Below are 15,131 nucleotides of genomic sequence, written 5' to 3'. Positions count from 1 at the left end.
GACTGGGCGAAAGATCCTACATACTCTTTTTCTAGATCTGAGGCAATGCCTAAAACCGTTGCTTGAGGAAATTAAATGTCACTGACCTCTGAGAGGCAGTAGCTTTGAACATTTACCTACCCTAATCTTTCCTTATTAACTCAAATATGCAATCTATAAACCTGTTCACGTTCTTCAGTCCAAGTATACTCTCGCTTCAGACTTTAAACAACACCATAACAAGACTAAAAACCCAAGAATTCCTACCAAACAGAGCTCTCTCCTACATAACCAAACACACACCCCACGTGTCCTCCTCTACCGCTCTGTTATTGTTACATTCTACTCGACGCCGTTGCCATCTTGTCTTCTATGACATCACATCCTATGACATTACAGCACAACTTAAATACATCAAGAGACACCTAAAATCATCCAAACACTTCCCATACATTTCGACAATGCAGAAAATAACAACAATAAAAATTAAATAACTCTGACTGAACTGATATATGATCAGAACCCCTTAGACGTGTAGGAGCACCAGAGCCCTCTTCTTGAGTGTTCCCATCGTGTAGAGAGAGGCCAACTCGTGGGAACCATCCCTAATCCCTTCATCAATACACGAGAACCTCCATCCAATCCACCAAGAGGTTCTCCGGAAGTGAAGAGCAAGACCTAATTTTGGAGGCCAAGGCACCAATGGACCAATCAATAAAGTTGAAGACCTCAAAAACTTTGAAGATGATCTTTAAAAGATGTGATAACCTTCAGGCAGAAGAAAATGAAAGTGGTCTTAAATGCCAGGGAGGAACTTATCCCTCGATGTCATGTGCTGCACAGTATTGGTGACAGAACTTGACAATGATGAGTAGGCTTGCCTAATCACCTCACGTAGCCAAACCAAAAGGTATTCTTTGACACATCTTTCTTCGCCTGGCTCATGCTAACAAAAACTCGACAACACCTAGGCTCTAGTTGTCTGTTAGCTCTACAATACCTAGGCTCTAGTTGTCAAGTCCTTTTAGATAACAATTCAGTGCTTTGATGGGACAAAGCAGTAATACTTGAAGGTTGCTGATAACAAACTCTGTAATGGAAGGAACGGAAAAGGAGGCAAATCCTTCATTGTGAACCAAGGTAATTTGGGTTTTAGCCATGAATTCCGGGACAAATTTGAAAGCTACTGACCCCCAACCCCTTGTGATTTTACGTCATAATCCCAACCATGGAGCTCTCCTACTCTTTCTGAGGAAGCCAAGGTCAGAAGGAAAACTGTTTCAAACTTTCCTGTAAGACGATTGAGGAAAACTGTTTCAAACTTCCCTGTAAGACGATTGATGCAGGGGCTCAAATGGAGCTTGAGTGAGACTACTCAGCACTAGAGTAAGGTCAAATGTAGGAGGTTTGAGTTCCCTAGGTGAACAAGACTGATCTAGGCTCTTGAACCACATGGAGAATTCCCAAGATGAAGTGATGTCCATGTCTTTCAGACGAAGAACTAATCATAAGGCAGGCCTGTAGCCAAGACAGCAGAAACAGAAAGAAGTTTTTCTTTTCTGAGACAGATCAAGAAGATCATTATCTACTGAACAGAAAATCTAAGTGGAGAGAAATCCCATTGACAACACAAATCAAGGCAGATAGCTCATTGTCCTTGTGGACGGCTAATGAAGATCTCCTGAGGCAACCAGACATCCGAGTTGCTGCTCTGCAAGAAAGATATTTTTCTTGTTAGAGATACTGGACAGACTCCAGACATGAACTGATTAACAGCTATCCTAGAACTGGCCTGAAGGATTAGATTATTTTTACGTGGCTAGGAACCAATTGGTTACTTAGCAATGGGACCTACAGCTTATTGTGGGATCCAAACCACATTATATCAAGAAATGAATTTCTAATCACAAGAAATACATTCCTCTGGTTCCACATTGACAGAGCGGAGAATCAAACTTTAGACTACCAAATCGGTAAGTGAGTATGTAACTCACTCGTCCAACGAGGAACTTCTACCAAATGGTAATACCTCTCCACATGAGCATGGCAGAAAAGGTTGTGCCAAGGTGGAATCTCTCTCGACACTAATGAGAGAAGAGATAGAAGACCTAGAAACCATTCTGCTTGGGGCCACAAAGGAGCTACTAGGGTTATCCTGAGATTTTTGGAACCCATTACTCTGTTCAAGACAAGACAGATCAGGCAGAATGGAGGAAAGGCACAAACTTCCAGGTTGTCCCAAGTATGCGGAAGGGAGTCCTCTGCCCAAGGGAACAGTTCTGGAATCACTGAACAGTATAGACATCTAGCTTTCTGTTAAACCATGTAGCAAAAAGGTCTAACATGGGTCTTCCCCCAAGTAGACAGAGGAAGTGGTGATAGGATAACCCCACGGGATGTCCTATGATTAGATGCTCTATGCAGATACATGCTAAGTACCCTACAGTCAAACTTTGCCAAGTCAAAGGAATTCGCACTGTAGACAGAGGAGATGTCCTAGCATTGCCAAAGGAATGCACATCACCAACAGAGGAGATGCCCTATGATTACATACAACAGAGATGTCCTATGATGATGGGACACCAACCGTCCCCTCACCCTTGGTAATGTGAAACATCAAATTTAAACTTCAGGGTAACTGGTTTTTGTTTAATCTCTTCTCACAATCAAGCCTAATCTAATAAAATTCAAATTTATTTGTTATGGGTGTCTCTTGCAAAATATTTCCCCAATTAATATACAAGACTACTAAATAACAACACATTATTCCACTCTATGCCTCCTATTATGGTTGCTTTATACACTTTTCCCACATAGAAACTAGTGCCTTTATATCAGACGAAGTTTTGTGAACATTTGTCAACATTGATAAACATGCAATAGACAGGTGTCGTAAAACAATATTCAAGTAGGAAACGGGAATGATATGAATAAAAAAGATAGGAATATACAAAAAGGAAAACAAGGATAAAGCAAGGAAGGTGTGCTACCACCTGTCTTTGTTCTTAATGTTAAAATCTTGTTCCAAACTGTACAAATTAATTACTATCTGATGCACCATGTTCCTTACAATTAGCCACTGGGTTAGTCTGCTATATTTACCAAAAGCTTCTTGATCACAATTCACACACAAACTTCTAGGTACCTTTACCCATCAATCAAAACATATTCACATGGCTATATATCTAAAAATGGATTTTATGCATAGGTTAAGGTATCGTATCTGATTTAACTTTTAATTTTTACACCCTATGCCAATAAAGCTATTAGTAGTATCAGGAGGTTGAGTCAAATTAAGGAATGGTTGGCAACAGAACTTCATCTATTTTTCTATTAATTCTTTTTATGTCACTACCTGTTGATCTTTCAGATTCACAGTTTTTCTTCTAAAAATATTATCTCCTAGGGAGGAATTACCTCTCAAGTATGTCTGAAGCTTCAGTTGAGTGAGAAATTTTTTGTCTTGAAATTCAGTCTATCATCTTAGTTTTGAACTTTCTTGTGGGGACTTTGCCTGTATTAAGTTTCTCTTATCCAATAGATATTTTTGACTCGCTATTCATTGTCTTATTACTGTGCAATATACTTCAGTCTCTCCCACATGGCAATATACATCAATATCTTCAGCATTGGTCTTGTGGTTAGAGTACAAAATTTATTGAACGGCAGCAGATCAATATGCCACACAAGAAGACTTCAATATTTTTATAATCCCACAATTTTAAGTTTTCCTCATACTGTACATCCAGAACCTGACATAATTGGATCACAATGAGGATATACAACTACTGTTACAACCACCAAGCCCTTGTTTCATACAGTGCCAGTCACCCAATTTGCTTGCGGTCTTCAACTGTGTCAAACTTACATCATGGGGTCTTGGGGTACAAGGGTATTTGACTAAACAGTCCATGGAATATAAAAATCTTAACAGAACATTAGTCTTTCGCACAGCTCATTCCTTCACCAAGGACACCATTGAGAGGTGGCTCCCAAGTTGCCATTCCATATCTTACCTAGAAGGTTTGGCACCAACATCTATAGGCCAAAATAGATTAATTGGAGTGAGCATAATATGAATACAATCATCTTAACTGTAGTCATCTTGAAGGTCAAGCCTGATAGATTGTCTGGAGTACTATCCCCAGAACCAGCACCCCCTGGAATTAATTGGCTAATCACCATAAAAGATATCAGAAAATTTAACATACTGATACTTCTAAGGTGTAAATATTATTGAAAGGTTGCCAAGATTTCCATAAAGACTTCTGCTCCTGATGTATAGCCTGCAAACTGGGAAGGACCCTCCCCTGAAGAGGAGGAAAGAGATGCATACACAGGCAAGACTTGATACCTACTTTCTAGTTTACACTTTGTCCTGCCTTAATTAAGAGGAATGTTACATGCATGAGAGGATGAAAGTCTGCACTTTTCATGAATACAATACATTATTTCAACAATTGTTTCCTGATGTCTAACCCCATGAAAAGAGACAAGGATTTTAGGGAGCAACTAAAACAATGGAAGGGTGCTGAAATTAAAGTCTTGATATAAAAAGTTTAGTAGGCAAATAGATTCTATAACAAATTCAGTTTCAAGACTCATAATGTGAATAACAACTTCACTCCCATCACTTCCTGCAAGTGATACATGCAAGGTATGCATTGCCTTTGTTTCTCTTCTTTAATTCTAAATAAGACCTTTGAAGGTTAATAACTGGGCTGTAACGCAACCTTCTAAAGCAATGTAATTTCTCTCAAAACTCCACTAACCTGATATTTGACTTTTCCTGCATAGTGTTTAATGATGAAAGCCTGCTCTCGTCTCTGAGGAATTTCATAATATTTATTATCTTTATGTACAGTGTTGACCTTCTGAAGAAAGGAATCTATAGTGGCTCCAGGAAAACTGAAAAGATCATAAAGAAAGGAATCTATAATGGCTCCAGGAAAACTGAAAATATCATAACAATTCATCTCAATTAACTGTTCATCAGAGTAAGCCTTTCAAATCCCTATTATTAACACAAATAGTTTCTGACATTACCAGAAAGTCTGCACAAAAAACATTAGTAGCTTATCATACGAGCATTATATTTGAAAAAAAAGAGCAACTAAAATATGTGAAACAATCACGTGGTGCACAATCTACCCTTGGCCATTGAAAATTTGCATTACAACAGGAGTCACTAAGTCAAATGCAATCTTCAAATAAGAATAAAATTCCAAAATCTTTGCACATAAAAATCAATCTAGGTTGATAAATGCATAAAATCAATGGTGCATTTATTCATTTTCAGTAATGAAAGGCATATCTATAAATAAAGTAAGACCAGGATGGTTTCCTCAGTGGACTTTATTTTTCAGATTAAATCGTCACTCTGTATGGGAAAGGTACAAAATAATTGCCTGATATTCATTCCTCACACAGGACGTTATGGAAAAATCCGGAACATTTTAATTTTACCAATACAGATATACAGATATTTATAAAAATAGCAGAAATTTAAAATATAAGATATATAAATTTTTCTGCAATGCAACCCAACAGTCTACAATGGGAAATAACTTGGGCATCTGTCTCAGTGACCAGTGTGTGTGTTCTGAAAGATATAAGCTTGTCCTTCACACCACCCTCGCAATATTCAAGTCTTCCATGTACTATAGTTACCATATTGACAGCATTCAAGTCCCCCTTTGTTCCCTAAACAATGGCTCAAAACTTACTCTAAGGTCTTAAACGTGATACTGTTTACCCAGATGCCGTACACTACTGGTACTTCTTAATGATGCATATATGCCCTTCTCTTCTATGTTAATACATACTGGAAATTAGTTAACAATATTCAAACTCTGGTGTGACGAGAAATACAATAACAACAGCAGAAGTACAAAAATTTTTATTCTGCATAAACAGACCGCAGAGTTCAACAGCAAGTGATTTCCATATCATCGAATTCCTTTCACATGTTCTTGTGACATTTTATCAATCTTGATGGTTTTTATCAAAACAGAGAGAGAGAGAGAGAGAGAGAGAGAGAGAGAGAGAGAGAGAGAGAGAGAGAGAGAGAGAGAGAGAGAACCTCTTGCATTGCTCTTCCTAGAAGGTAACAGGAACAACTAGAGTTATATGGATATGTGGTACCATCATGTACCTTGACTTTTGTCCCAAAAGAAATCATGCTCTTCTACAGGGGCATATCCCATGGTAATGTTAAGATGACAATTATGCCCTCAAGTCCATCATTGAAGGTAACATAGTCCAGCTGACACAGAAAAAGATTAAGCTTGTTATATACAAAAGAACAGGAAGATTAGTAGCCTAGTGATGAAGAATAAACCAGCCTCGCCTATATTGGCATGACCACCATTTGCATCTATAAGATCTCTTGCCATTCTTCTAATACTGAAATCATTGATTATGCAACTCACACTCACTACCTACACAACAGACTCTTTCTCTCTTCATGCAAGCACAAAGGGCACCACTCACCAGCTTTCCCATACCTAGCAAGAAGACTTTACATAGGCACACTAATCCCCTAGTGACCAGTCGTCAATACAACACAGGCATTAGAAGAGCTATGGATATGTGGTACCACCATATACCTTGACCTTGTCCATGAAGAAATCATGTACTTCTATAGGGGCATATTCCATGGTAAATATTAAGATGATAAGCCTACCCTTAAGTCCATCATTGAGGGTAACATCAGTCCAGCTGACACATAAGAAGAAATTCAGATCGTTAAATACTACAAGAATATGAAGACTAGTAGCCTAGTGATGAAGAATAAACCAGCCCTCAGCATGCAGGGCCTCTTGAAGAGAATTAATGTGATCTAGCGTTACAAACGCCTTTTCCAAGAATGCTTTGGCACCTACCACCATTTGCCTCTACAAGAGGATCTCCTGCCATTCTTCTACTATTGAAATCATTGACTATGCAACTCATAACAACCACCTACACCACCTACAAACCCTACACGAGGAAGAAGCCCTGCCTAAATACTACAAAACAGACTCTCTTTCTCTTGACATCACCAAGAAGACTTCACTTAGGCACACTAATCCCATAGTGACCAAGGCAAAAGCAGCAAAACTCCTACCCCAAAATATTGGCCCCATATACTACATATTCCCAACTGCACTCCTTGTACAGGGATTCACCTCACTCATCAACATAACCATTGAGTTGGTTGACATGTCAGCAACAAGAACACACAAAGGAATTAGACTATCTGAGATACTACCCCAGAATCCACCGGCTAGAAACCACTTGCTGATGGATTCTACAGGATCATCCACTGCATTTTCTGATAATGAAGAATAAAAATTGCAGCACATCTGCTGCTATTGTATTTCTCTTTACTAGATGAAGAACATTGGTCGACTATTGTCCAATAACATTGAGAAGACAATATCAAAATACATAACAATGTTTGAGTAAACATGATTATAGACGTACCAATAGGCTATGGTAGTTAGCAACTTGGTGAAAAAATACAAAAAACCTTCCATGTTAAATTCAGCCACAAATACAATAGGAAAAATCAAATTGAGTAATATGGAAGACATCATGCACCAATACTAGAATTTCAAAGATCACAACCAACCAATCGCTTATCCATAACCTCATGACTTCAATTTCTACCGATTTCAAAACACAGAGAGACCCACCTGCACTGGTCATCTAGAACACAAAGAAGACCATTTGGCTTTCCTTCAATTAGTGCCAAACAATCAATATTATCTTCAAAGTCTATGTTTTTCCAGGTGATACCTTCTCTCCTATATTCTTCTTGTTCATATTCAAACACATGAAGGTTGAAGTAGTGCTGCAGATGCTCATTTGCAAAATTGATGCAAAACTGCTCAAATCTGCAGAGAGAGATTAATATAATTTATATAAATAAAGTTATTTTGCCAAAAGTAATCTTCAAATATAAAATATTCCAAAACTACAATTCATATAATCTGCTGCTTGATTTCTCATATACAAAATAATTCCAAGATAATTTTTTGTATTCATATTAATCCATGTACACAAATAACTAAAAAGACTCACCTGTTACTATGCCCAAAATCTTCAAAACCAAAAATATCTAAGACACCTATTGAATTTCCATTATATTCATTAGCAGACTCCTTCAAGGTAATAAGCGAGTAATTGACCTGTAGTACAATCCAGTCAAACAATGCCCCGTACAAACACTTTGCTAAAGCATCCCGTGCTGCAATGGCCTAAGACAAAAGAGAGTTATAATTATTTTAGCGTGGTTCATAAAATTACAGTTGGTATTATAAAAGCAATGCAAGTGGTTACAATGTGTGGCAGTTATCATTCAATAATGTTACTGTCTTGTAGCTGAGTCCTCAATTTTCTGGTGAATTCCTTTCCAATACATTTTCCTCATACAGAGAAAACCAGAAAATTTCAATATTAAATTCATCAGTGAAATACTTTTAGCCTAAAGCAAACCAGTTGTAGTTGGACATGTGAAGCAACATTATGCTGTGTGTGGATTGATGGATAGTTTCCCACTAATTTGGTATAATTTGACAAAGGCTTGGTTCACTTCCAATATAATTTCTGGCCAGTTTCATAACTCCTTTTGTTATGAGGTTATTCGTCAGCAGACACAGGACCTTGGAATTTCTCGTCATCATATGAATGCTTTCCTTCTCATCAACAAAGTGCCTGAGTAACCTACTGCAACCCAGTTGGTTGGTAACAAAGGTATTATAGTCCTATTTTGCCAGATGCTTGGAGGGACATCACCATGCACACCTTGGAGCACATTTGGACCTATATCCTTAAGGGGGAAGGGGCTAAAATCAACTTCCAAGGATTTGAGGTCAATAAATTTTGTGCCAAAATTGCAAAAGGACGTAATGATATTCCTGAGGTTGACATACAAGAGCAGCAGAATAAAGATGACAGCTTGTTGTCTGACAGTGAGATAGTTACTGTAGTTGCTGATGGTGAAATGGAGGAGGAAGCCCCTAAACATAACATCAATAAATCTGCATCACAAACAGTCCTTAAACACAACCATACGCAAATGGTCTTTGATTTATTTACTTAGCTCAAGGAGAATAGCAACATCGATCACACAACGCATTCCCCATGGCCATGGAGTTTTCTGAGAGCATTAGCTCAGAAACAAAGGCAAATATATATATATATATATATATATATATATATAGATATATATATATATATATATATATATATATATATATATATATATATATTATATTGCTACGTCTATAGAACGCCTCGCCTTCCCAGCAGAGTTTTAGTTATATTTAATTATAAAAGTAGCAACCATGCCGTCTCCTGAAGCTACTGTTGTTGGGAGAGTGGGTATGTCGTAGGAATGATATTTCCGGTCTGACGGAAGCTTAGGGTAAGAGAGGCAGGTCACAAGAGTAGCTAGGCTTCGAGATGGATTTTAGGGACTTCTACAATAAGACCTATTTTCCTTCCCAATTTGCTGGCGTTGTGTTTACCACCTTTCAGGCAATGCTCGAGGCGGTTTTTGGAAGCCCCGTGATTCGAAACCAAGGAGTATCGCTCTCAGTCGGCTGCGAGACGTGATCTCGGACAGAGGTCAAATGGCCAGCCTCCCAAAATTAGGCCTACCCACGACGTACTGGTGGACCCGAACCCCAGACCTGAACAGAGGTCAGGCCGCATTCTTCTACAAGGATACACAGAATATTGCATAAAGATTCCATGAGTCACGTGCCGTCTCTGCCCGCAAGTGTGCATTAACCCAAGTGAATGAAAATCAGCTTGAATTGAATGAGACTATAAGCCCCAACGTGGGGGCCAATATCATTTAACTTTTCTCCAGGCCAGCACGGGCCTTTTTGTAAATAAATAAATAGTAAAGTAACGAGCTGAGTTTTCTGGCGACCTTCCCTCTAAAGAAAGAAATTAATAACTATCAGTTTACGGTAAGTTAAAGAAATTCCCTCTTGAAATCCCTCAATTATTTCCGTTTACGTACCTAGCTTCTCTCAAGGCAATATATACGTAACATTGTCGACCTTCGCCGAGGATATGAACCTAGCTTGCTTAAAAAAAGCTTGTAAATCGCGTTATCCGTTGTAAAACGTAAACTGTAAATTATTTTACAAAGCGTAAATCAAGCACACTTGCAGGGAAAGAAGACACACTGACTCACGGTAAGGTATTCCATTCATTAATATGATTATTCTATAACCAATGTTAGCTTAAGGTACGTTTAAGTATTTTTATTGTAGAAGTGTTTAAAAGAGCGTAGGTAGAAATCTTATTATTGTAACGGCGAACGCGCCAGAGCTTTATTTTAGCGGCGAGCAAACAATTTGCCCCGCGAATTCTCTGTTACTTTGTGCTGTCCTCGTCGGACGAGACAGAGCACGTGTGTAGAATAGATGCCAGAAAGAACCAGATCAAAACTAGGAAGTGCTTTGCCAGGGTTTATTGCTGTGTTTGAAAGCCTAGCTAGTTAGGAGTGTTTTACTAATAGTTACGGCAAAAGAAGTGTACAATTCTTTTGTCTGTGATATGTTAGGGTATCCATTTTTAACTTAGTTTTCATTCCAAGTGTTGGTAACCGCTACCTCTCAGCTTAAATTCAGCTTAGAGCATTCTCGCGCCTGCGCGGTCTCAACCAACCTTCGTCTCATTCACAGCGGCAGCCATGTTTGTTTCCTCTTTCAACATTATCTAAACAATTTAAGCAAAGTAACGTAAGTCTCGAAGTTTTAACGTAAATAATATCAATGTCTGTACTAGTATCTATCGTTCTGCCAGAAAAATTAACGTAATTCGCCTTGAATAAGAAAGTAGTATTTTGTGTTGTAAATTACCTTCGCATTTACAGAGAATCAGCTGTTTTGAACGACATGCTGTGCGCTAGCAGCGCTAACCCCGCTGCTCACATGTTTCACCTCGCATCGCTCACTCACTCGCGCGCTGAGCGAAAATTTCATTTCACTTCGCACTTAACGTAACCTCATTTACAATTGTTTGCTAACATCGTTTTCAAATCCTTACCGTAATGTTTCACTTGTCCTTACGTAAAGTTAACGTAAATCTTAAAAGTAGAGTCACTTGCAAGAATTGTTAACGTAAAACGCGTCTTTGTTAAATTCATATCGAAACGCAAATCATTTCATAAGCGCAAGCCGCTAACATTAACGTAAACATCGTTCACCGCGCGCGTTATCATTTTTCATAAAACGTTATCCAAAGCAATTCTTTCATTTCACGTTAACGTAAGTAAATCATTTAACGCAAGTTGCGTCATATTAAACTAACGTTAGTAGTTCAATTCAATATAAGGGAGTTCATTCACATATCATTTTTCACCCTCTCCGAGAGAGAGAGAGAGAGAGAGAACCAGAACCCAGTATTCACGAAGCCAAGAGTACTACATCTTACCATTAATTATAGCATGCCGAATTAACCTTATTTTAGTCTCTTGTGTCTTTCATTTACACAGCGTGATACGTACGCGCATGTGTCCAGTGCAGTTTGCAAACATTTATTTGTTTCATTTATCGAGTACTTCAGCGAGTGACTGAGCATTTCTAAAAATTCCATTACCTGTCGTTGCCCGAGTGGTCTTTTCATTTTCTTTTATCACAAAAGACTTGCGTATACCGCAAGCACAATTCGCACAGTGTGCCACGCCAATTCATTACTTCCAGACAGGGAAGTCGTTACCAGTTTAGGACTGGCCACCACCAGTGCACGTCAGGTCTTATCATTTTACAGCGCCACTAATTCTTGACACTGTTCACCGACTGGCCGCTGAAGTACTCCCACCTTTTACTTTCTCTCCTCCACCATTACACTCTGCCCCGAACAGAGTGCCATTTCACTTCGGTATACTTGAGTATACTGCATGTAGTGTCCGGGACACACCAGCACGATACCAGTGCTCCAAGGAACGCCTCCGTAAATGCCATTGCACCTGTACAGGCCGTACAGGTAGCCATTAAATCTGCGTGTCCGTCCTTACGGAACGCCCAAATAATTAGTGTGTCCGTGTACAAGGGTCAGTGATCCTTCGGAACACTCAACAAGGGAACGCCTCCCAGAAGTGCCGCAATACCAGCCCTAAGTGCTGACAAACCTGCGTGTCCGTCCTTACGGAACGCCCAATTCATTAATGTCCGTGTACGAGGATCAGTGATCTTTCGGACCATCCCAAGGGAACGCCTCCCCAAAGTGCCACAGAGCACCCAGTCCTTTAAGATTTCTTTCATCCAAGCCTCCACTGCAGCCTAAGGGAAATGACTTCCCCTGCTTCCCGCGACTTCTTTGCCAGAGAGCTAGAGAAGCTCGGAGCCCTCATAACTCTGGGCAAAGAGGCCGGTTACACTGGACCAGCACTTGACCAGTGGATAAAGGCGCAGCAGGCTGCTGTGCGCCTGCAAGAAAAGGAAGAAAGAGAAGCAGAGGAGAAAGCCAGAGAAGCAGAGAGGAAAGCCAGAGAAGCAGAAAGGAAGGCAAGGGAAGCGGAGCGAAAGCATGAGCTTGCTCTCAAGGAGAAGGAACTCGACATCAAGCGGGAGAAGGCCCGTAAGGAGAGTATCCTAGCTCAAGCCACTCTGCCAGCTTCCAGCCCTGCACCCACTGTCTCTCTTAGTCCCGCCGTCTCTGGTCAGCCTGACATCCTTTCGATTTGCGAGCCTGGTCTTGATCCAGTGCCCGAGATAGAAATTTCTTCTGCACCATCTCAGCCTCTTACCCTTTTACCGCCTACCTCCTCCCTTTTGGAAGAGGTAAGCCCACCAGTTAACCCCGGACTTGCTTCCGAGGATGATTCAACGGAGGTTTCCTTAACCTCCCCACGTCACATCACTGCCAGAGAGGACTCTTCACCTGTGCCAGAGCACACTGCCAGCCTTGGTGACTCCGCAGATTCGCAACCTGTGGGGCCATCTCGGCCTTATCATCCAGTGCCACGGAAGAGGTTCTGGAACAAGTTCTGCCGAGACTGTGGCCGCAAGGGTCACATGTCTGCAAATTACGGAGGGTGCGCGAACCACAATATTCCGGCCATCGCAATGGCCGTCACCAATCCTTCTTCTCTAGGACCCCCAGCTAAGGGCCCTATAACCGTCGCACCCCTCCAAAGCCATTATCAGCCAAGCCACGTCAGAGCCTACGACGACTCTGGCGCTCAAATCTCCCTGATACGGGAAGACAGAATTCCCCGAGGGGCTAATGTTGATAGACGTCGATTGATCACCATTGAAGGTATCAATCACATTAAACTGATCCTTCCGACCGTCCAATTGAGGGTCACTAGACCTCACTTCTCCAAAGTTTGTACCCTTGCAGTTGCAAGCTACATTCCAGGAGGTTACGACCTCCTCCTAGGGCAAGACATGAAGTCTCCCTCTCATTCCAAAAAGCCTAGGGGTCCTAACCCCACAACAAATCACTCCAAGGCAAGGAGTCATCAAAATTCTACTTCCTCTAGGAAGTATGTCCACCAACAGTCTCCCCCGTTACCAAGGAGGGAGATTGACCATTCGCAGTTTCCGTTGCAAAACCTGTAACGTAATAGGGCACTCTACTAATTGGCCTAGGTGCCCTAGCAAACTACCAGCAGCGGACACTGTCCATTTTCCACAAGGCCTAGCCTTCAACAAGAGACAGGAGCCTCTGTTTCCCATTTCCAAGGGCACACTGAGAGGTATTGCACCTCCGGTACCCGTCACAGGTCCAGTCGACCTCAACTCTCTGCCAGTGCCACTTGGCAGCACTGAGCAGTGCCAAGCTCCGTCCAGCCTGGACGTAGAGCCACCACCGAACTTGACCTCTGCGCCTGGCCCCGAGCTAGCGCCGGCGCCTAACCTTATCAAGGATCCTCCTACAGGAGATCCTCCAACAGGCATGGAGCTTACCACAGCCCATGGCCAATCACTAGTTCCTTCTTCTTCATCCTTACCTCTGTCGCCCGAGGATGAACCTCCGGCAGACCTTACCTTTGTACCTCCTCTGGAAAACCAGGAACTGCCCGACCAGGAGTCAGCCTGGAGTTTTCCCCTCACAACGGTTGCCGCAGCAGCCGGAGTGAGGGCCTCCCCTGCAGTAGGTTCCACCTCTACGACGGTTGCTGCAGAGACCGAAGTAGGGTGTTCTCCTGAAATCCTTCAGGCTACCGCTGCCTCAGCTCCTGCCGGCGTTTCTGGCCTTTCCCCAGAGTCGGTGCCTCCGTCTACTCCTAGGACTGGTATAGCCAGGTCCTGGAGGAATAAGAAGAAGAAGAAGAAGGGACGTAACCAATCATTAACAAACTAACCCAAGAGCCACATGCTCTCCTTGACACCTGTGCCTGAGGTACAGTGTCACATTCATTTGCAGAATGATCCTGGCACCTACCCAGAGAAGGTAGCCAGCCTGATCTCTGCCAGTAGCACTAACCCTCTAACCCCTAGCCATTGTAATACTAACCCTCACTTAAATATAATTACCTCATTGCATTTCCCTCCTGGTAAATTAACCACTCATCATCCCCACGCATCATTACCTCTCATTATGTATTCTAACAATTCCGTCGCTGAACTACTGCTGTGCGTACCACACTCTGGAATGATTGCGTCTTCATTTAACTGTATTGAGTAGGTTAGGCTAATGATTTAGTACCAGGGCATTAGGTTAGTAGCAAGTAGAATTTTCAAGTAACCTTATCTAGGGGTAGAGTAGACTGTCGTCACAAGACAACCTGTAGTTATTTATTAGGCTAGACTACATCACTATATTAAGTTAGTACACTTAGCATCTTTGCCTATAAGTTAGGTAGGCCATTGTAGTCAGCCGTATCGCTGCTCAAAAAACTTCAAGTTAGAGTAGGAGAACTGGGTTGTCGAGGCGATCAACTTATTTAAGCCAAGACCTTCACGCCCGAAAGGGAGTGAATGCCTTCTTAACAGGGGGAGCTGCTACGTCTATAGAACGCCTCGCCTTCCCAGCAGAGTTTTAGTTATATTTAATTATAAAAGTAGCAACCATGCCGTCTCCTGAAGCTACTGTTGTTGGGAGAGTGGGTATGTCGTAGGAATGATATTTCCGGTCTGACGGAAGCTTAGGGTAAGAGAGGCAGGTCACAAGAGTAGCTAGGCTTCGAGATGGATTTT

The 15,131-nt window shown here is 41.3% G+C and overlaps 1 protein-coding gene across 5 annotated transcripts in view; it reads right to left on the bottom strand.

Moving 5' to 3' along the window:
* Positions 1–15,131, bottom strand: part of LOC135212719 (unconventional myosin-IXAa-like) — a 371,838-nt gene that overhangs the window by 230,997 nt on the left and 125,710 nt on the right. For all 5 annotated transcript variants that reach the window (XM_064246413.1, XM_064246417.1, XM_064246414.1 and 2 more), the window contains exons 8-10: positions 8,047–8,222; positions 7,659–7,859; positions 4,752–4,887 (exon numbers count right to left, since the gene is read on the bottom strand). In XM_064246413.1, coding sequence (XP_064102483.1) covers positions 4,752–4,887; positions 7,659–7,859; positions 8,047–8,222 — 513 coding nt within the window. The remainder of the gene's footprint in view (positions 1–4,751; positions 4,888–7,658; positions 7,860–8,046; positions 8,223–15,131) is intronic.

Source organism: Macrobrachium nipponense, chromosome 41 (genome assembly GCF_015104395.2).
Source record: "Macrobrachium nipponense isolate FS-2020 chromosome 41, ASM1510439v2, whole genome shotgun sequence".
Classification (NCBI taxonomy): Eukaryota; Metazoa; Arthropoda; class Malacostraca; order Decapoda; family Palaemonidae; genus Macrobrachium; species Macrobrachium nipponense.
This window is presented reverse-complemented; position numbering and strand designations above follow the sequence as displayed.